At 36.1% G+C, this 24195-nt stretch overlaps 1 protein-coding gene across 9 annotated transcripts in view; it reads right to left on the bottom strand.

Moving 5' to 3' along the window:
* Window positions 1-24195, bottom strand: part of LOC148952344 (uncharacterized) — a 363983-nt gene that overhangs the window by 247782 nt on the left and 92006 nt on the right. For all 9 annotated transcript variants that reach the window (XM_089089795.1, XM_089089796.1, XM_089089797.1 and 6 more), the window contains 3 exons: window positions 19328-19460; window positions 16412-16575; window positions 2657-2812 (listed from right to left, as the gene is read on the bottom strand). In XM_089089795.1, the coding sequence (XP_088945921.1) occupies window positions 2657-2812; window positions 16412-16575; window positions 19328-19460 (453 nt within the window). The remainder of the gene's footprint in view (window positions 1-2656; window positions 2813-16411; window positions 16576-19327; window positions 19461-24195) is intronic.

Raw genomic sequence — 24195 nt, 5'->3', positions numbered from 1 at the left:
CAGCCTGATCATCAACGAGACTGGCCTTTTATTCTTCACTAAGGAATTTATTTGTATTGGGGAATTATCAACCATCAAATGTCTTCATTTCCTCAACTGTGCTCCCACTAATTGGCCCATTATTTTTACTTATGAGGAACTCTAATTACATTTCTAAGGATATTGTTGATCACTGATTTCCTTTTGCTTTATCCCTAGTGTTTTACCACATTAATTAGTAAGATATCAAACGCCAAACTCAAAAGTCCCTGAATGTCTCTCAAATTTATGTCGTATAGTGAGGGGCTTCTTTCTCCTTCTTTTCTTTTTATTTTGGCAAGAACTAGGAGAAGAAGAAATTGATTTTAAAACGCTTCAGCTTCAGTATAAGGCCAAATTACAAGATTCGAAGAAAAGCTGTATGCCTAGCGTTGTCAAAGATAACCAACATATACAGGGTAAGACCCCTCAGTACTCAGACAGTGCTTATCTCAGACAGATATCCTGATTAAAAACTGTCTTTTTTAAACATAGACAACAAGCTCCTAATCTTGGACATTAAGAACATTGGTTTAGATAGCTGGAATTGGGTGATACTTAGGACTAGGCTAATTTTGGCAACTTTGCAGCAGAAAGATAACCAACATATACAGGGTAAGACCCCTCAGTACTCAGACAGTGCTTATCTCAGACAGATATCCTGATTAAAAACTGTATTTTTTAAACATAGACAACAAGCTCCTAATCTTGGACATTAAGTACATTGGTTTAGATAGTTGGAATTGGCTGATAGTTAGGACTAGGCTAATTGCGATTGGCTGACAACAATCTTGAAAAACTTCTGAGTTTTCCATATTTGAACTAAAACACAAGTTACCCATACAATCTAGCTGAAATAAAACAATTCTGTTCACAACACAGTCTTAGATTAAATCTGTCCAAGATTTACTGTGTCTGTGATTTGGATATTTTGTTCAAACTTTAAGATCCCGTGTCCAAAATTGGATCATTTTCCAAAATTAGGTTCAAGCTTTAGATGCGTTCCAAGATTATACTCCACCGTTATCTATCAATATATTTGAGATTGTGACTGTTGTATATGGTAAAAATATCCAAGGTAAACTCATACTTATTGAGAAGATTTTGACAAATCTGGTGAAAAAACCCACTTTTTGGGTATATAATAGAGATTTTAAAATGGTAATTGTTGAAGTAGTGATTTGCCGTCCTAATACTGGGTAATTTACCCTATACTTTTTGTGTCTATAGAACTACTAAAGAAACAAATGTATCCCTAAGGCATAATACCGGTGCCACGAAGCATTATACTGCTACATCATCCCGCCGATTACCAACGAGACGGATCTTTTGTTCTTCATTAACGAATTTATATGTATTCAGGAATTATTGTATTATCTACGAGTATCCCCGGATAAACCACACACCACTGCAAACATTGAGGCCTAATTTTGCGTAATAATTAAATAAAAAAAAACAAATTTTTTAACTGAAAGTAAGAAGCGACATTAAAACTTAAAACGAACAGAAATTATTCCGTATATGAAAGGGGTTGTCCCCTCCTAGACGCCTCGCTCTTTACGCTAAAGTTTGACTCTGTCTTACAACTTTATTTTTTTAAAAAATAAAAAATTTATCGTAATGAGCGAGGCGTTGAGGAGAGAACTTTGAATTTTTGTTTGAATGAACATTCTCACGATATCCTAGTACCGCCGGATCAATGCGATGATCCCTGGAAAAAAAAAAAAAAAAAAAACAAATAAACACGCATCCGTGATCTTCTTCTGGCAAAAAATACAAAATGCCACATTTTTGCAGATAGGAGCTTGAAACTACTATAGTAGGGTTCTTGGATACGCTGAATCTGAATCTGTTATTTGCATCAATGTTCTATGACTTTTTGGGGTTGTTTCCCCTTTTTTCGAAAATAGGGCAAATTTTCTCAGGCACGTAAGTTTGGATGGGTAAGACTAAACTTCATGAAACTAATATATTTGAAATCAGCATAAAAATCTCATTCTTTTGATGTATCTATTGGTATCAATATTCCGTTTTTTAGAGTTTCGGTCACTATTGAGCCGGGTCGCTCCTTACTTACAGTTCGTTACCACGAACTGTTTGACTAATAGTACATATACGTACTTTCATCTCTGGACAATCTTGAAAAATCCGTTCAGCGGTTGAAGCCACCCATCAATAGCACTTATAGCACCTGCTAACGCGTTTTTGGCTCTAGGAAGCTCTTTGGTGACTCCAATTATAATTTGCAAGCTAACTCAATATTTGCAATTCGAATTCGACCATCACTCACAGTTTTAGCGCAAAATGTGAAAGAACAATTTGCAGTTTCTGAGTTTCTGGCTTCATACGAGTTTTTACTGCCAGAGAAACTTTTCTGTCCAACTTTTTATGCTAAATTTCAGAATTCAATACGTTTTCAAAAGTATTTAAAGTTTTTGCCCCACAATCATTTTTTTGAGTTTGTTAAGAAAACATCTCAAATATTTAAACAAATTAGAATCAACGTTGATAAAAAAAATCTGATTGTGATTTTTACTTAAGCATAAAAATTACGTTAGAGAAAGATTCTGGAGAATCATTTTTTAGTTCTCGAGTTGAAAAAAATGTTACGCCGTTCCTCCGTGTAAATGGCACTTACTTGAAGGAGCAATGCAGCAGCTTTGCAATCGTCTTTCTTTGCCGCAATATGAAGGGCCGGCAGTCGAACTTTTCCTCGTGCGTCGTTCTCCAAAAGAACTGCGACAACTCGATCGTGTCCTTGTTGCAAAGCAACAGCTAAGGGAGTAAACCCGTCCTAAACGATAAAAAAAGAGCAATTACTTTAAATCAGCATTCACTTATCATAGAGATGGTATCAAATCAATCGTAAAAATGCAGAAATTTCAAATCGTGATATCAGGAAATAGTCACTTTAAAAATAAGCAGAGAATAGTTTAAAATTTAGCAGCGTAGTACTGCATCCTTCCACACAAAAGAAACATTTTAGCAGTTGCCACCCCCCTCCCCAACAGAAAGAAAACACCACTTGATTATTTTTATTCCAGGTAAAATGAAATATATCTAAAGCTAAAGTTTCTTCTTTTTTTGCTTTCGCTTTTGCACGTGTTTTCCCACTTCATCCTGAACAAAATTAGAAAATATCAATTTTGAACATTGCAAGTCTAAGTAGTTCAACTTTTTAGCAGGTCAGTGCAATCTTATTCCATAATAAAAAGGAAACACTTTTCAAAAGTTGTGCTTTCGGATGTTCTCCCATTCCATTTTGAAGAAAAAAAAATGTAAAGTTTGAAGGCTGTTATAGGTTTGCAATGTGGCAAAAACCAGAGTCAATGCAATAACATTGAATTAACAAGTGCTGAAACTATTTTTCCCAGCCGGTTCGTATTGAATGGATGGCCGTAGAACCTTGGGAGGAGGCTCAAGCAGTCGGAAACTGAAGCTTTTAGTGCCCTTTCTAAGGTTCAACGCCGATCGGAAGTCAACCATTCCTCCTCGTTAAACTTTTTCGTCCTGAGCCACAACCTGAACCCCCACAGAATCGGACCATAATTCCAAATTTGTCGTTACAATAACAATGGCTGGAAGTTGGAAAAATTTGTCCAGTCGGGGAGGAGAGAACAACCCACGCAGCCCCGTTGGCAAGCGCCCAAGGTATGCAAATGGTACACTCTTCAAACATAGAATTTAGTGTAAAGGTGAGCCTGTTACACTTTATTAAGACCGGAATCAAACAAGAAAGTTGGATCTGTATAATTGAAGGCAAAAATTCGGCCCATGGTTCCTCCAACACCACCTACACTTCTGCTTCCAGCTTTTTAGAAGAAAAGTATGCATGAAGCACCTTGTTTAAACAGAAATTTAAATAGACTCTATAAAAGAAGGACACAAATTTGGAGACGGAAACATGGTGCAAGAGTTTGAATCAATGCAAATGCAAGCCAAGTCCTATTTTAGAGTCAAGATGATGTATAATTGTTATGGGTGGAATTACCAAACTTTAGTTGAAACTCAAGCCACAAAGTTTCACTGCGAGACCACAACTGAGTTAAATCCCGACAGGGTGCAACAACAAGCTAAGTCCTAACTGGGGGTAAAATACGAACTAAGTCAAAGCTGCACTTAGTATTCCCTGCTGACAACTTTGCAGCAGAACGGTAGGCAGGTAGAATCCTTTGTATCATAAAATGGAATGACTTTCAATTTGTACATTTGGAGGCGTCAAGTTGGCTCAAGGCTCTTCTAATACAACTTCCGATCGTCAACTTTCGATAGAAAGGTATACAGGTTTATTTTAATCAATCAGCTCACAACTCATGGGGCAAGTAATTTCGATTGATTAGACATGTGAATGATAGTTTTCTGAGGTGTTTTCATTGACCCTTCACTGACCTCGGCACGGAAGTTCTCAGATCTGCTAGAAACACAAGGAGCAAGTACTTTGGGCAAATGGAACAGAAAGATAGGATTTTCAGAGGCTTATGCAACTTCCTAATTCCAACAACATTCCATTTACAAGAGCCCGAAAATAAAAAGATAATACAAAGAAAAAACACAACCGCTATTACAATGACTACTGCGAGTCAAAACCAAGGAAGCAGAGTATAACATGCTCATGTGAAAATCCAAATTAACCAATGCACAGTCAATAAGCTACTCATAGCAAGACCAAAACATTTGCCATTAGTAACAGTGATGTTAGTTATTTTAGATTTTTCCCTTTTTTACGTTGCTTTATTTAAATTATTTCCCTTTTTCAACGTTAAAGACGCCTTGTTGTGGTACAGACGAAATATACGTTTCTTCTTTTGTCTTTCTACTGGCCGTAGACCCGATTTTTCAAATTAACTTCTTTGGTTTAGTCACAGTGGGCCAGTTCGGCTTTAGATCTTTTATCAAGCAATAGACGAAAACTTAAGCAAAGTAAAAACACGCTTTTTACAGTATAATATTGTCAATAATTTTTTTTTAATTTCAAATACCTTTCGACAGGTCAATTACGTCGTCCCTGGAGGAGGAACAGGAAGGGAATACGAGGGACGTTCAATAAGTTCGTAGAACGGAACACTTAGAAATGACGAAATAAGTTCTAACCCTGCATGCATTCTTATCTAGGTAAATGATATTCACAGCCTGAAAACTGTTGATTTTGCTTTGTCCTTTCAGATATAAGAAGACCCCAAAGTCATTGAATCACTGTAGAAATGGATTCGTCACTGATCGAGCACAGAGCAGTGATCAAATTCCTTGTCAAAGAAGGTTCTTCGGCTAGAGAAATCACAGATCGCTTGGCCAAGGTGTACCAGCAAGATGCTCCGAAGTATTCCACGGTCGCCAAATGGGCCGCAGAGTTCAAGCGGAGCCGTCAATCCCTGGAAGACCACCCAAAGTCCGGTCGACCTTTGGAAGTGACGACCCCGGAGGTCATCCGGCGTGTGGAAGACCTTGTCATGGCTGATCGTCGTTTAAAGGTCAAAAGTTGCAACCGAAGTTGGCACTTCTGAAGGGAGCGTTTTCAACATTCTTCACGACCATCTTCATCTCTCCAAAGTGTCTGCCATATGGGTGCCTCTAAATCTTCAAGTGCAAGATCGACAGCAGCGGATGCAGCTCAGTTCACAACTTCTCGAGCTCTACAGGAGACCCAGAAGACTTCCATTTGCGACTTGTGACTGGAGACGAGACCTGGGTACACCACTGGGACCCTGAGAGCAAGATCACCTCCAAGCAGTGGAAACACAGTGACTCGCCACCTCCAAGGAAGTTTCGGACCCAGTCCTCTGCAGGCAAGGTGATGGCATCAGTCTTCTGGAATTCAAAAGGTCTCCTGCTAATCGACTACTTGCCCAGAAGGTCTACCATCACTGGTGCCTATTACTCGGATCTGATGGTTAATCTGCGCCAGACAATCAAGACGAAGAGGCGAGGAATGCTGACTCGTGGCGTTCTCCTTCTTCATGACATTACACCGGTGCACAAGAGCCGCGTGGCACAAGCCACAATCAATCAGATAGGCTTCAAACAGTTGGCACACCCACCGTACAGTCCGGATCTGGCCCCAAGCGACTTCCACCTGTTTCGTGCCATGAAGTCCAACCTTCGCAGAAAGTGTTTTGGTGACGATGAGGAGCTGATATCCGGCGTGGATCAGTGGTTCAATTCCCAGTCACAAGACTTCATCCATGCTGGAATTACGGCACTTGAGCATCGGTGGTCTAAGTGCGTTGAAGTTAGAGGAGACCATATTGAAAAGTAGTGATGGTTTTGTTTTTATGAAATAAAGTTTTTTATGCAGTTCTACGAACTTTTTGAAACACCCCTCGTACATACCCCTCTAAAAGACAAACCAAAGCTTTCCAGTTTTTAGACAACTTACGACCGGCAAGAACCGGATAATTGGGCTTGAAGATCCAATCGTCGGAGAATCAAAGATTGATCGAAAGCAATAATCCGCCAAAAAATCACTATTTCCAAAAAAAAAAAAATCATTCATCCACCATACATGTGCACCTATGATTGGCACCGTTTTATTTTTTGGCTTTTCTTTTAATTTCATGCGTCACCCATAAAGTCTACAGTCAATTAGGACAATACTCCAAGGCTTTCAAGAAAACCCCCTGCATACAATTGAACTTAATAAAGACAATTAAAAGTAAACAAAAATAAAAACTAGAATTAGTAAGCAAAAATGCCATGTGCGACATAATTTAACTAAACTAGCAAGCATTTAAAATTGTCTTCATGATTTATGAGATGCCATTCAAGGACACTTGTTACCAAGGTGGTATCGAAAAAACACTTTTAAAAGGGATATAATATTTTGCAAATGGCTAGTATATCACAACTAGAAACATTCGACAAATTTAAATATTATATTTAAATGATCATTTTGTAGAAATATATTCCTACTGTAAGAAATTAGTAATAATAAATTAAGGGATGGCCTGGCACAAAGAAGCAAGAAAGTTTCTATTGAAATATCGGAAGCTTACTGACGTTTCGAAGTGAGACTTCTTCAGACTTATTCTGATATATGAAATATATCAGAATCAAAGAATATGAATATTCAATTTCATAAAATTTCATATTCAAAGAATATGAAATATTTCATAATATATGAAATCTGGGATCCCTTCCCACCTATACCACTATTTATAATGTATTTGAAACAAAAGAGTGACGCAAGGCAAAATGTATGATTTTTGGGATTACTTAGTTCCCCTTTTTATGAGCATTCATGAGCAAGCTGGTTACTGGCCTTGTTAATTACAACTCCAGTACTAGTTCACTAGACTTGTTATTATTCTCCTCTTACTGATGATGCCAATTCTCTACACATCATGAACGTCACAACTAAAGGTTGTATCTCATATTTTACTACTTCTGAGATAAGTACACAAAACATTTACCAAAAACATTCTAAAAGGGAGGATCAGCGGGATAACACATGTTCAATCACACCTTGATCCTCTCGATCTACATTGTCCTGCCGATTCTCCTTTTGAGAACGTCTTAGCAAACGGGTTTTAGCACGGGTCTTAGCAAGTGTGTAAACGTCAGGTATCGCCTATAGACGTGACAGCGACGGCATGCCCAGAATATTAATTTTGAATCCGTTTATTTTTATCACGTTCTTGAGAATCTTGAATTTAAAAATGCAGCCTTATTTATCTTTATCCATCTCTATACATATTTTTAGACGCTTTACGGGTCTATTAAACAAAACCAAGCCATTGCACAAATATTTTGCCATTTGCCAAATATTTTAGCAAAAACAGATCTTGGCAAAAATAAGCAAGAAATGAAGCTTCTTCTTCAATCTGCTTTTTCAAAACAAAATTTCACCTTGGTTACTCAGCTAAGGACGGAAATTTCTATTGAAAAAGACGGAATATTTTTCGTAGCCAATATTTTTCTAGAAAGTTTTATTGGTGGCCACCAGATGTTCAGATAATGAACACCCGCTAAGTATCGTCAAGAGAAACAAATAATAGCATTACCCCCATCATGCTGATGCTGTAAAACCCAATTATTTATTACAAATCAGCGTCAAAAACACCTGAACATGGAAATACTGTCCAGAATGTATCTATCTAACGCAGGCATGTTAATGTCATTTTTTATTTCTATTCGACAAAAATATGACGTCAGATCCATCCAATCAACATCCGCTGCCAACAAAGAAATGGAAGAGAAAATCAACTATGCACACTTGCACTCTCATGCTCATGTACTTGGTCTGCCAAAAACCAAGGAATCTGCAAATTCTTCCAGAATTTCAAATATATGCAACAGCTACTTAACTTAGATTAGTTGAGACTTTTTAGCTGTTTTTTTTTACAAACTGACAATAATGGAAAAGATTGGGAATGAATAAATCAACATTTTAGGATTTTTAATAACTACTCGGATGTGCCCGATATGTCAAAAATGTTTATGCTATCAAAAGCTGGTGATACCTGGGGTGATTGTTTCCGGTATTTAGAACATAAATATGTTTTAGCCTTTTCAAGTGGGCTATTCAAGTTGCTGTAATTCTATTTTAGGAATTGGAAAAGATGAAAAAGATCTAACAAATAAACCAGAGTTGTAGAGTCGATGGAATTTTACAAATTATGCTGAAGCCAAAAAAGCAAAACGTCTTATGCCAGGTTTTTTAAATATAAAAGTATCGGTCTAGTAGTTTCCATATGATTTTGGATTGAATTCATGGTTTAAATTCAGGTCAGAAACAGAGCTCGATATTAGTTAAAACGATCCAAAATTGCCATCTCGGCAGAAATAAAATTTTAAATGATCAAAAACTATAGCCCATAAAAAATATAAACTTAAAACGGACGGAAACTATTTCGATTAAAAGTTGAGCTCATGCCTACCATAACATAACTTAATCCTTGGGCGTTATTTTTGTCTTATAGTATAGTAAAAATGTAGTTTGACCTCAAACAAATTTCTATACAAATGATTCTTTCATTACCCGACTAAAAAAATTGCGCTGATTCCAAATCCGAAAAGTTTGTCGCTCTAGCTCTTTTACAAATTCGAGTTTTTTTTAGGTTGAGATTGAGGGTGATTTCTTTTAATTTAAAGATTGCCGTCCTGAAAAGACGATTCTGAATTTAGGAAGTGGTTTAGGGGTTTGATTTAACATCCCTACATACATCAGAACATTACAGGAACTTGGATTGAGGATGGAGAGGGTGAGGTAGTCTCTGAGGCACATTTGAGGTACATAAAAGTCTGACTTTTTCGAAAATCTTCACCGTCCACGAGTTTTTACGTTTTTTGTTCAACACTGAAGTAGCAACTCATTTTGCATACGAAGATCAAAATATTATTTTTAACATTATGAAAAGCACGTAGATAGCCTATAGTTGTATAAAACGTAGTATTTTTTTTAGGGTTTCTACAAAAAAATATGATTTGTCAATTGAAACTAGAATTCAAGAATTTAAACAGAATCGCTGTAAACTGCAGAAGTATTTATGGGGTGCCTGAGTGATAATTTTAATTTTTTTTTAGTTCCAATTAGAAAAATACCTGAAAATTTTGAAATTAGTTTGGTTTTCCTTTCGCTTCAATTGACTCGTTACGTCATTTTATGGGGTGGAATACTAGTCTAGAATGATGATTTGTTTAATCTGTAAGAAAGAAAAATACTCGAAGCGGACGAGAAAGTTGTTGCGAGTAAAGTAGGAGCGAGAATCATAGGCGAATCAAGTAAAAAGCGAAAACGAAATGATGTAACGGCTGTTGTGCGGGATTGTTTTCACAAGTCATGCCGAAGTTCTTACACAAATGCAAAGACCATTGACCAGCACTTCTTAGTCAAGCAAAATGAGTCTCGATGAATTCCAAGCAAAATTAGTCAAGCAAACCTGACTTTAAAGATGTTGAAAAGGTTGTCCATTTTCTCCTGAATTTTTCACCTTTCACAAAGGAGATATTTCTCAGGAATATTGCAACTGGCGAGATTGTGAGTGAGCAGGTGGACGTAGTCAAGGCTATACCAATAGGTGGGAAAATCGGAATGATATGACTGGAAAACATGCAAACATTTATACTTCCAAGACGAAAACAATTGCTGTTGCGACGAGAGCGCAAAGTAATATGAAGGCACCAGTTGAACTACTTACCGTTGACCCTGCTTTAATGTTTCAAAGGCTGGTCACTGTTGCAAAGAGTTCAGATGAAGAACTCCATATGTTTTTCAAGTACGAACTCTGCTTCCCGCGACCTTTGTTGAGCCGAATGGTCTCCTTCGGTTGGCGGACAAACCAGCGCTTGACAATGTGATCTGCCGCGAAGTTGAAGGTCTACAACCAAAGACAGATTACTTAGCTAAAAGTTTCGGTGAACCTCAGAATGTACTCGATAGTGGATCCCTTCTACATCGTTTGCCTTGGGAGAAATGTAGCACGTACGCAGATATCTGCACCAAATACGTCGACTATTTGAATCGAAGATATGGATACCCTTTCATAGCGTTTGAAGGATATTTATTTGGACCCTTAATCAAAGACCTGACACATGTAAGGAGGAGCAAGTTTGAAGGCTGTCCTAAGATCAGCATTCAGCCGCAGATGCCTTGTTTAGTAAAAAAAGATGATTTCCTTAGCAACGCAGAAAACTGGAGGCCGTCTGTGGGATATATTGGCAGCTACACTGAAGCTTGGTGATACCCTTTGCGACCAAATTCTTTTCCTCCAGGCCTTTCTCAGATGCGATACGACTTCACGAATTTATGGCATAAGAAAATCTACACCCCTGAACCACGCAAAAAAGAAGAAAAACTTCCAATATATCCCCGGACTATTCCTAGATTCAGCTTCTACAAAAGACGACATTAGAAAAGCTGTAGAGAAGGCCATGCTTATCTTATTTAAGGCTGCAGAAAATGAAACAAGCCTTGCCCAGGTCCGCTACAGGAAATTCCTCGAAAAAGTTGGAAGTTCTGAGAAGTATGTAGAGGCAAAAACGCTCCCACCAACAAGCGATGTTTGTAAGTATCATTCGCTTCAAGCTGATATTTGATGATATTATTGGAAATCGCTATTCAACTCTGGTTAACTGTTACGCTGCCTCTGGTTAACGCTGCCAATGATCTTTGGAATATTTTGTTAACAAAGGGCTATCTCAAAATTTCTATCAGGTACGCATCGGGAAAATGCGACGTGGGAGGGGGAGCTGCCCTCCAATCATTTTGACTCTTAAAAAAGGGCACTGGATCTTCTGATTACCAATCCAATGAGCCCCCTCCAAGGCTTGTACGACCACCCTTTCTATAAAAACCTTATATGCCCCCACAGCATAACTGACAGCCCCTGCCCTGAGGTCTGTGGGGGGGGGGGTGTTATACTTATCGACATAATTTCCGGACCTTTCAACTAAGCTGAACAAAATGACTATATCAAAATTTTGATTGGATTTGTTTGGGAAATGATGGGCGTAGGGAGGAGGACTGGATGCCCTACAAATACTTTTTACTATTAAAAAAGGCATTAGCCTTTCTATTTCCAATCAAATGAGCCCCTTTCGAAGTTTCTATGAAAACTCCTTCTGTACGAAGTGTCCTGGTCTAAAAAAAAAAAAAAAAAAAAATATTACATTGCGCCCACATCGCTCTTTACTTGCGTAGCGCAACTATGATCTTTAGACTATTTTGAACAAACAAAAATCCATGTTGAAAAGGTATATATATATATATATATATATATATATATATATATATATATATATATATATATATATATATATATATATATATATATATATATATATATATATATATATATATATATATATATATATATATATATATATATATATATATATATATATATATATATATATATATATTTATATTATATATATATATATATATATATATATATATATATATATATATATATATATATATATATATATAAGGTTTAATTTCGACATTAATCTAGGTCAGAACTGGAACTCGACCTGAGAATAATTGGAACAATAGCTAAAGTTTATAATTTTAAAAAATACAAATAGCGGCATCTTTGGAACTAATTTTCTCTTTTAAACATATGTTCATCTTTGAATAGTGTATTCACAGATGTATAATTCACTTCTTTATTCCACTACAGTTCCAGTCGAATAAGCAATGATGTTACATGATATAAGAACAGATTAATGAGATATGTGGAAACTTGGATGAGACAGATAAAATTAAGTCAAGAAATACATTGTCTCATGAAAGAAGCACGTGCCTTAAGAAATCTTCACAGAAAATCTGTAAAAACTCTTACGTACGATATGATAAATTAGCTGTATTAAACCTTAAGACGAGAGCAATTTTCGTTTATATATAACGAAAATTGCTCTCGTCTTAAAGTTTAATACAGCTAATTCATCATATCGTACGTAAGAGTTTTTACAGATTTTCTGTGAAGATTTCTTAAGGCACGTGCTTCTTTCATGAGACAATGTATTTCTTGACTTAATTTTATCTGTCTACCACAAACAAGAGTAGGGCTGCTGCCCCAGAAAAGACAGAGCGTCATATGCGCTTTATGAAAACAAAACGTATTTAAAACATTTCCTCTATTTTTATTATAACACTGGAAAGTTTAAATTTGCTGAGATTTTTTAGAAATTAATATTATTAAATGTTTACTAATAAGCCAAGTTTCATTAGGTCTATCCAGTCATCTGGATTGTATTGGCGATTTTTTTTCCCCTGTGTTGACAAATAAAACCACATTGTTCAAAATACATAACGTTTTCAGTAAAACGCAAATGACATTCAACCCATTTTGAGGGTTTGAGAGGAATGGAGAGCAGTACCACTCTTATTTATAAGACTTGGTTAGCTTTGTGTTATTCTTTTGGTGTGTGTGCGTGTGTTGTCGATGTTATGACAAATGAAAAACACACTGCTTAAAATAAATAACGTTTTCAGTAAAACGCAAATGAATCTCAACCCATTTTGAGGGTTTGAGAGGAATGGGGAGCAGTACCACTCTTATTTATAAGACTTAATTAGCTTTGTGTTATTCTTTTAGTGTGTGTGTGCGTGTGTGTTGTCGATGTTATGACAAATAAAAAACAAACTGCTCGAACTACATAAGGTTTTCAGTAAAACGCAAATGATACTCAACCCATTCTGAGGGTTTGAGAGGGATCGGGAGCAGTACCACTCTTATTTATAAGACTTGATTAGCTTTGCGTTATTCTTTTGGTGTGTGTGGGTGTGTTTTGTCGATGTTATGACAAATGAAAAACACACTGCTCAAAATACATAACGTTTTCAGTAAAACACAAATGACACTCAACCCATTTTTAGGATTTGAGAGGGACGGGGCACAGTACCACTCTTATTTACAAGACTTGATTAGCTTTGTGTTATGCTTTCGGTTCGTGTGTGTTGTTGATGTTATGACAAATAAAAAATACACTGCTCAAAATACAATTCGTTTTCAGTGAAGAGTCAACGACGCTCTACCCTTAAAAATATTTAGTAAGCGGTAGACCTACTCATATTTGTGGTAATTTCCGTTCGTTTTAAGATTTTATTGGATTGTTCTATTAACTTATGTTCGTTTAGGATGTTATTATTCATCTATAGTAGTATATGTTATCCTTATGCTTAATGGGATTATTTACTTTAAAATAAATAATTCCATCGTCTTAAGTTTGATTTGTAATGACTTTATTTTTTGCTTCTGACTCATAAATTATCTTTCGCAGCTTCTTGTTATGAAAATTTCTTTTAGATTAGCATAAAGAAAATTGATTCTGACTAATGCACTGGTCACCGAAACAAGAATAGCATTCTGTAAAATAAAGAGGATGGTCCTGAGGTGGTCTTTTAAGGCAATTTGGCGGAGTTCTTCCAAGTTTCATATTCCCAAATTATTAAAAGTAAAAGCTAATATTTAGCATAACTGTCAATATTGAGCCTATAGTTAATATCAATTTCAAGTCAATATTAAACATTTAATAGAAGTTAATATCGAATAATACTTATTTCTAAAAATTTTAAGAGTTGATATTGACTAGTGGTAATTTGTATTACATTAATGTTAATTAATGTTACTATTTATTAGGGATTGAGGAATTTAGGTTCTTCATTTCTGGATTAGAGTTATATACAGAAAGAAAATTTTACGTTTCTCCTGAACAAACATGAATTTGTTCCAAGTTAATATTCATTAAACGTTAATAACGAATATTAACTAAAAACGGCTAGCATTTAGCAACCCTAAGCATTATTGTACTTAGAGACAGAAAGGTTTACAAACTTTATTTTTGAACTTTAGTTATCCACGGAAAGAAACTTTTACCGTTTTCCTTTAAAATACAGGCGTGTTTACTTTCTGTAGTGCCCGACAATAGTCCCAAAAATAGCACTCAAAGATGCAGTGCCCGATAGCAACGAAAAGCTGAAGAAGATGAAGTTTTCTTTTGAAGGTGTAACTGTCACTGGAAATCAACAATTTGGTAAGTTTTATGGATTCAAATCGCTTTCAAATTTAACTAATTAATTTATACAGATTTATCTTCATGGTTCAAAGTGGCAACACTGGCGATAACATGGCCTGCCCTTAAAACTTCCTAATGTCGAAACGACCAAGGAAAAACTCCGAAAATAGCGCTTTTCACGCGTGAATTGATCCATCCTCGTTCCAGGAGACAAAAAAATCTGTTTTATTTTTATGTACATTGTGCTTTAAGAGCCCATTATTTTAGTTAAGTGAATGTTAACTAAACAGTTATTTTCTTGCGTAATTAGCTTATTTAGCAGTTTTTTTCAATTTTTAATTCCTAAGTACCGAGGACAGCGAAAATGACATCTGCTGGTTTAAATTAGTCAAGTGGAAATTTACACAACCTTATATATAAACATTAAAAAATTTGGAAAAATCCGGAACTCAGTTTTTAATGAAAAAGAGCTCTATATGTAGTTATGCAATTTTGGGTAGTAGCTGGCCCCAAACTTAAAAATAGAAATATGTGAGAAATCCGCGAAAAATAAGCTTAAAAATATGGCACTAAACAGCCCAAGAGGCTGTAGTACCTTTAAAATTATTTTGCGAGCATCAGCGTCAGTTGACCGTCACAAAGACAAAGGGCTCATTGGCGAATTCTCCCTGGGGACTGGCTATCATAGAGAGCTATCGAGAATTTGTAGTTTGAGTATGAAATTTGACTGTAAAGACAGTGAAATTTTATCCTTTTTGTCAGTGAGCTTGTCAATCAAAGCGAGTTACATCATAGGGAATTCCTAAAGAAGTCAAATTGCTCAACTGATATTTCCCTTGGGCCAATTTTTAGCTTTTCCGAGCAGATAAACCAAAAATTTTTAGAGACTGCCCTTACCTGAGTTTTAAAAGAAAATTCTGCTCGGGTTTATCTAAAAGCGAAATTCACACTTCCCGGTGACGTAAGTTTCATTAAAACTGAATATATCATCTCCGGCGCAAAGTGCAAGAAGTTAAATGGTTTTTTCGAGATTTCCGGGAAATTGGGCGTCGGCTTTTAATTTTCTGTCATTTATTCAGAGTTTTTATCCAAGCTCTACAAGTCATGGCAAGACCGCCTCATCAATTCTAAATAATTTGGCCACACAAACTACAAAAGTTCATTATAGACCTTTTTTAATCCTTTAATCCTTAAAGTTTATAATTTAAGGCAACGCCTGACGTTAAGAACGTAGGGCTTTCCATTGAAGGTGTAGTTATCTTCTGGAATCAACAGATTGTTAATGCTTGAATTTTTACGGACGAAAAATGTTCTCAAATTTAACTAATTTGTTACGTTTATTTATTTTCACGGTTCAACATGGAAACCCTGACAGAACTTGCTCACAATTTCAAAACAGCCAACAGAAAAGCCAACAGAGGGGCAGGGAGGCTGCTGCCTCCCCCTAGAACTTCAAATTTACAACAGATAAGGCTGAAAAAAGCAAATGGTTGAAAAAGCAGTTGAAAAAAGGTATATGGCTAAAAAAGCCGTTAATAAAGGGTAGATGGTTGAAAAAGCTAGAAATAAACAGCTGGAATGACAGAAAAACTCAAGCAAGAAGCAATTATCCATAATGTCTTGGAAAGATTTATCTCTAATCCAAGAAGATTGATTAATGCTGAAGCTTGTTGATGATTTATGATTTTACGTGATTACTTATTAATAAAGATATCATAGGTATGATAGAACTTGCTGGCAATGTAAGGTTTTGTGAACTGGCAATATAAATCCAGGTCCCCCCGCCCACATCGAAGAATCGGCTGCCCCCCCCTCTAGACAAGAAGCTACGTACGCACATGCTAAGACGGGTCAAGCGGGCGATCAAGATGGGTCAAGTCGTGTTCTTGGTACTTCAGATAATCAAGCGATTAATATATAACAAAATTCTGCTTACCTCTGTGGCTAGACTCTGATTTGCTGCATTTGATAGCAAAAATCTAACAACTGAGTCGTGGTTTTCCTGAGCAGCCATATATAAAGGAGTAAACCCATTTTGGGACTGAACATTCACAGAGGCTGTGTTTTGCACCAAAAGCTGGACAACTTCAAATTGCCCCGCTAAAAAACAAAAAGCAAAACATTGCATGAAACCCATGTACATACAGCGAGGAAAATCTGAAAGCATGACAAAAGGGAACTCTGATGAAAAGGGGAAAATTATTAAAAACGGGCCGCTACGTAGAAAGTCATTTAGGAGGGGAGGGGGCTTTTATATTTCCGATCACTTTACCACACAGGGGGCCCATTTTGGGACTGAACAGTGGCAAAGTCGGTATTTTGTACTAAAAGCTGGAAAGTATCAAACTGCTGGACTATAGCAAAAAATAACAATATATTCCACAAAACCCATCACATGTATACAGCAAGAGGACGAAAAAGTAAGCACGATGAAAAGCAAAAAATTATTCGAAATAAAAAATGTTGAGAGGGGCCAAATGTTATTTTCAAAATTTAGTGGGGACATTTTCCATATATTTTTCCAATAAAAACACCAAAAAATATTTCAACATCCAGGGAGGCAATAACCAGCAGTGATTTTAAGCCTCATAATTTGGGGGGCAAGGTATACCATAAGATTTTAAAAATATAAAACAAAATGAATTTAATGTTGGATATAACGAAAACTGAAGGGGTAGCTACAACTACCCCTTTAGATTTACAACTGCTTGATCAAAATTTTGGGACTCGTGAGCATATTTTTTTGTTCGACTTTTTTTTGTTTTTCTTTAAATCCGTGTTATATCAAAAATCTGCCTTCGCTAGAAAATGTTATCACTAGTTCAGGTAACAGAAAAGACAGAGAAACAAGAAACAGTACCAAAGCTCAAACGTTTCCTTCGACACTGAATCACATATTGAATATGCATAGAAACTAGAAGCTATGGCATGACAAGAAAAGAGACTGAATAATAACAAATGATATTCCCTTACTGACTCACTGACACTGACGGGGGGATCTGTTGGATCGAGGGAAAAAAATTAGCTTTTGTGCTTGCTCTTGTCAGTTATTAAAAGAATTTAATCAATTAATGAAATATGTTGAATATCCGAGACTCGTTACTAAGCATTATACGACTTTTTCCCTGCCACATAATTTCAATCTTCATTTATGAAGATTGAAAATTGAAATTAAGATTTTAATGATTAAAATTAGGATTACGAAGATTTGTTTAACATCAAAATTAAACATATTTATCATCAATCATGCGCACATAAAGGAGAAAGAGGCTCATAAGATCAAAGCCATTCTTAGGGTTGGTGGCACCCGGGGAAAAATTGAATAGAGCCCCCCCCCCCCTTCATACTCAAATATAACCGAAAAAGGCCGAATCAAAGTTAAAAATCGGATTGAAATGAGTAATCCCCAAGCCACGGCACCCGAGGCATCTAACCCAGTAGCCCCACCCCTAGAAACGGGTCTACATAAGATTGATCAAATGGAGTTTCCCTCCTGCTCACAGAAAAATATGGGGCCTAAGATTTATTACTCAGTAATACAGTGAGCAAAATGCAAACTTGCCAGTTTCATTTAAATCACAATTAGCCGTTATGTAAAATATTCTCTAAGAAAGGTTATGGCTTCAAAAGGATAACTGAGCGGTCATTTAAAAAGATGTCTTGAATTTTAGAGGTAAATATGTATGATAAGACAGGAGTGATGTGGACGAGGGAGGAGACATATTGGCGGAGGGGGTGCTTTATATTATGTTTCAAGCAGGGGCGTAATTTGCTATGGGGCAGGGGGCAACTGTCCCCCAGACCCAATTTACCCTTCCCCCCGCCCCAGCTGAAATTTAGTTTCTTCAAAAGTCTTGTCGAAACTAAGATAAGCCTGTATAATTCAAGCATCCACAGAAACGGGTTAGTTTTCTGTGGTATATCTTCGTCATTATAGTACGTATATGGATAATTTTTCAGTTTTTTCGGCCATTTTCGCTTGATTTGGAAAAATTTACTCGCAATTTTGCCAACTCCCCCCCCCCCCACCCAGAATTTTACACCACTGGTTTCAACTGCGCCACTAGTTTCATGGTCCTTTGTTAATACCTTTTGTAATTACACCGAAAAAATTTTGAGATTCTAAAAATTGACTTCAAAAACAAAAGAAAAAACTTAAGAAGCAAGTTTTACCAAGAGGTCAATATAAAACACAAGGGACTCAAATTTAGTCACAAGTGGCAACACTCTAGCGATGCATTATAAAAGAGCCAAGGGCCTTAAATGCATTTTTTTTTGCGACCACTTCATATGGGAGGATTGGTTGTAAAACATGAGAAGGGCTCATTCGATTGGGAATCGATAGTTATAGTACCCTTTCTAAGGGTCAAAAGTGATTTCAGAGTGACCAGCAACCCTCCCCTGCTTTTTTTCGCTGCTCCCCCGCCCCCCCGGATCTCCCAAGACATGATCGTAATCCAAACAAGATTTTGAGACTACCCCCCTTCTCAAAAGGGTCAAAAGATTCAATCAATATAGGGAACAGGAACAGCATGACCCCCAAATCCTGCGCAACTGTGCAAATGGCCAAGCGTTTTTACTGACAAATTTTATAGTGAATAAAGGGTGGCTAAATTGGCTTTGAAGCCTGATTAACTCGAAACTTTCGGAGTGTTCTCTTGGACAATAGGATAAAACATTTTGTTTGAGGACCCTGAAATAGGCCAAAAGGCTTTAGGTCGATGTTCAGTTTGGAACCTGCAGCCGCAAGTTTTTGGGCCATATTTATATTTAGTGTGCCTCTTTACTTTTATTTGTGGAATATTTTTGAAAAATATGTTTTAAAGTTAATAAACAGAAAAGGTTAACTTACCTAGTGAAGCAATATGGAGAGCAGTGTTTCCTTTCTTTGTTGCTGCATCTACTGAGGCACCTCTGGCAATTAGTTCTTCTACAACATGAACATGGCCTTCTTTTGCTGCCAGATGCAAAGCATTTAAGCCATTCTAAAAAAAAAAAAAAAATACATAATAATTTTCAACAGCAGACTGCATTAGACTTTATTTTTTGTTGCTGTTCCTTTTTTGAATGTGATCTATCTGTTATATTGCTGATGTAATATAGATGACGCATTGCACTGCTGATGAACAGATTTGTATCGATGTTAATTTGGAATGCTTCACTTATTTATAGCAACTCAAGTTTGCAAGCATTTCAGTTGTATTATACCTAACTGAACACGTAGATATTTCTGAGCACGGGGATATTTCTTAAACAATAACTGGTTCTAAAAAAAACATTCTCAAGGAAGCTTAAAAAATCAATGCCAACAAACATACTTTCTGGAAGTTCAGAAAAGATAGTGTTAAAAATATGCGCTTCTTTTGCTATGCGAGATCAGTTCGGAGAATTTACTTTTTCCGCCGTGCAGTCTTGTAACCAAATTTTTATATAGATATTTCGATTAATCAAGTCCTTTAGACTCAGAACTCGCATTCTTCGTCTTGATGAAATGTAGACGCATCCTCTTCGCAAACCCATAAAGGGATTTAAGAATGAAGTTCCAGAATTCACTCTATTTAAGATACGGTAGGTACATGCTTTGACATCAGAGACTAACGAGATTAACAAATCGATTTACATTTCATGCTCTTTTTGTTTTCTTTTTATTTCAATCTTGTGTAGTGATTCGATAACACCCCCTCTTTCACCCCTAGACTAGATTCAGCGTATCAGAGAGCCCTATTTTGAAGCTCCAATGTGCAAAAATGTGTAATTTTTTTTTCCAGAAGACAGATCAGGGACGCATGTTTTTTTCCATAGGTAACTATGTCGAGTCAATGTCCTAAAATATTGCGAGAGGGCTCATTCGAACGAAAATCAAAAAGTTCTAGTGCTTTTCGTAATTCACCAAAAACATTAAAGGGCAAATATCCCTCTCCCGTGCCCATTTTTCCAAAATTCGTCCGACCAAAATTTTGAGATAGCCATTTTGTTCAGCATAGTTGAAAGGTCCAATAAATATGCCTTTGGAGAACATCCTCCCGAACCTCCGGAGAATGGTTTTCAAGTTTTGAAATTTGCCCATTGTGTACGTACAGTACTTTGTTATTGGGAATATATGCACACATTTATTGGTTGGGGGGGGGGTGAATTTTATCCTTGGAAGATTTTCCACGAGAAGAATTTTCATGAGGAGGGAGGTTTCCAGGGTTGAAAGTTCCGGGGGAAATCTTACACTGGGGGAATTTTATAGAATTCCTAATTTTTATTTGTACGGATGAGTGTTTATTTATTTTTTTATTTTTATTTTTTTCAGGGGTGATCGTATCGAACCATTGGCTCTAGAACATCAGGAGGGGGCTTATTTAAACGAAAATTACAAGTAATAATGCCCTTAAGTGACCAAAAATACTGAAGGGAAATTAGCCCCCTCCCCCTCCCCTTTTCCCCCAAAATCGTTCTATCAAAACTTAGAAGTAGCCATTTTGTTCAGCTTAGTTGAAAAGTCCCAAAACTATGCCTTTGGAGACACCATGGCTCCCCTCAGTTCCTGAGGACAGGTCTTTAACTTATAAAATTTGCCCATTGTTTGTTTACATACAGTATTTGTTATTGGGAAGCATACAGGCATTTTTTGGGGGGGGGATTTATGCTCGGGGTGGGTTTCCATGGTGATACTTTTACCTGGGGAGGGAAATTCCCGAGGGCGAAATTTCCAGGGGAAATTTTATACTGGGGGGATTTGACAGAATTCCTACACGGAATTCTTTTTATTTGTCTTATTTCCTCTTTGCCAAGTCAATATGGCATGTGGAGATGTTCTGGGGAAATTGTCCGGGGGAAATTTTCAACGTATTTTGATTTCCGGAAAAAAATTTCAATGGAAAGTGGATTTTTGGAGTGATCGGGAAAACGATTAGAGCTTAAAGTCTTTTTCCAAAAGAAAGTATGCTAAGGATAACTTTTCAGGCTGGATCAAGGATAATTTTTCAGGCTAATTTTCAGCGAGGATTGAATTTTCCAGAGTGAATTTTAAGGGGGGATGTATTTTTTGTGAGAGAAACTTTCCATGGAGGAGTTTCCCGTCAGGGGAGGGAATTTTTCATAGAGGATAAGCCAGATTTACCCGTATTATTTGAAAAATGATCAGAATCCTTTTTAAACAGGCTTTTTCAACTGAAATTAAGGAACAGCATTGAAACTCGAAAGGAACAAAATTATCCTCCTTAATAACTTGCAATTTACGCTAAAGTTGACTGTCTGTTCCAGTTTTCTAAGAACGACACCTGAAACACAGTTTAATTAGAATTCGAAAAGGATGGATTTTTAAAGGCGCTAAAAGCTTTAGCGTGAAGAGCAAGGTACTGAGGAGGGGAGCAACTCCTTCATATGCGGAATAATTTCTGTTCGTTTTGAGTTTAAATGTTGCTCCTTACTTTCAGTTGAAAAAACTTATATTTTTTAAATTAATCTATTACTAAAAGATGGTGAATAAATGTACCTTTTGCAGTCAATTACATAATTTCATAATTTTTTTTATTCCATTTACTTACTGAGTGACTAATTTTTTTTTTTTTACGTTACTAGAACGGACTTCGCATTTTTCTAAATGAGATAAGCATCAATTCTCTCTTTCAAGGCTTGTCTTAGCACATGGAGATTCATTCATAAACTAATACGGGATACATTGTTGAACACAACTAATGTATTTGAACACAGAAGGGGGATGTGGCAAGAAAATCCTTTCGGGGGTGACCATTCACCCCCAGAAACGATTAAAATAGGAATTTTGATTAGAATATATGCATCAAACCCTAAAGGATTTATTTTTTATTGTGATACCAGAAATATAAGTTTGTTGACTTTACAGTGCCTGGAAATGGAAAATCATAAATAAAATTAATGCAAGACACCTTACTGAACACAGCTAATATACCTAAACACGGAGGGGAATTGAAAGAGAATTCTTCCAAGATTGACCCCTTACCCCCAAAAACAATCAAAATAGGAAGTTTGACAAAAATAAATGCATCAAAACCTTAATGTCAACTTTTTTATGATCCTTAAAACATAAATTTATTGAGTTTAAAGTCCCCATCGAAAGTAATGAGCATGGTAAAATTTGCTTAGTTTTAGTAAAATGAGGAACTCAGCCCCAAAAAAAGGAGAGTGATTTTTTAGATGACAATAAAACCGTCATTTTGACAGATCTAAGAAATCTAAAGCTGAGGTTTCAGCCGTCTATCAACGAAAAAACACAATTTCATATTTTTCACGAGAGAAGGGCAAAGTTCTTTCTCCTTTTTTTTCATCAGGGGTGATCATATCCAAATCCAGCCAGTGGTTGCAAAATATCAGGAGAGTGACCATTCAAATGGAAATTCAAACTTCTCGTACCCTCCTTTTGTAATAAAGCGTTACAGAAAGTTTTATTCTCAGCCATTTCGGGCCAAAATGACCAAAGTGGCCAAAGTAAAACTGAGCGAAAATTTGAAACAGCCATACGATTTAGAACAATAAAAAAGTGCTTCCCAGCGTCAGAAAAGTGCTGTTGTGCAGTGCAAAATTTATCCCTGAACATAAATGCAGTCCTTACATTATTCGTAAACTTCATTAAACATACGCCTACTTGATTTGAATCCCACTTGATTGGGAGAGGTAAATAGGTCTTTTTATGCAGAGTGAGGGGTACGGAAAAATCAATTTAAGCCCAAAAGCATGAACAGTCTATGAGACCTCGGTTCAATATGGAGAAAGTAATTTACCCCTATAGTCCCTCATTTACAGGGGTACACTTGAACGACCTCTGACAAAAATACCCGAAAATATGAAACGATTTTTTCTTTTTTATGAAAGAAAATAGTAATATTGAAACTTAACAGGAACAAAAATAATCCAAAATATGAGAACTGCTAGTCAGTAGTAACCGTCCAATTACTTGAAAACCTAAATGCAAACTTACGCCTGAAGGCATAGATATGTGTTTAGGTTTTCAAGTAATTGGGTTACCAGGGTCATTTGCAAAGAGGTATCATTTCTATAGTAATTTGAAAAATCATATGGAATTTGCTTGAAGGTATATACTTTGCGTACGTGTCCGTATCAAACAGGTTGGTTATAATCTGTTCTGGTTCAAGTTTTTTCTGACACAATTAACTGAATTTCTATTTCATGATATACTAGTTTTTTTAGGTTAGATCCGTGTCGGAAAAACCGGTGTATCTTTTTTAGATGCCAATTATTTTTTTGTATATATTCAAGTTTCAAATTAGATTCCTCAACAGTTTTGAATAGTTTATTGAAGATAACACAACTGACATTTTTTGTAAGCATTTACATAGAAAATGGATAATTCAAAGCAATTTCTGGTGAGTAAAAATTTTCTCATTATTATAATAAAAAGAGAAATTGTCATGTCATTAAGTTAAGGAAAAAATTCTTTCCTTACACTAGAACTAAGGGTACTTATATACTTAGAAGCCTATTGTTTTTAGGAGCTGAAACCTCTAAATAATTCTCTTATTGGTTTAAACGTTCGGCGGCGTTTTTTTTTTTTTTTTTTTTTTTGGGATGTTTTTGAAAATACTTCCAGCCAAGGCTTAATTTATGTATAGATTTTTATAATTAAAATTTAACATTTTTAGTTGTTTTTTTGAAAAAAAGTGATTAGATCTATTGAAAAAAAAAAAAAATTTTTTGAAGTAATGTAAATTAATAAAAAAAAATTAATTCTTTTAC

This window comes from Artemia sp. Qi Xiang Cuo, chromosome 5 (genome assembly GCF_049724085.1).
Source record: "Artemia sp. Qi Xiang Cuo chromosome 5, ASM4972408v1, whole genome shotgun sequence".
NCBI lineage: Eukaryota > Metazoa > Arthropoda > Branchiopoda > Anostraca > Artemiidae > Artemia > Artemia sp. Qi Xiang Cuo.
The sequence above is the reverse complement of the archived record's forward strand: the minus strand, read 5'-3'. Positions and strand labels throughout refer to the sequence as shown.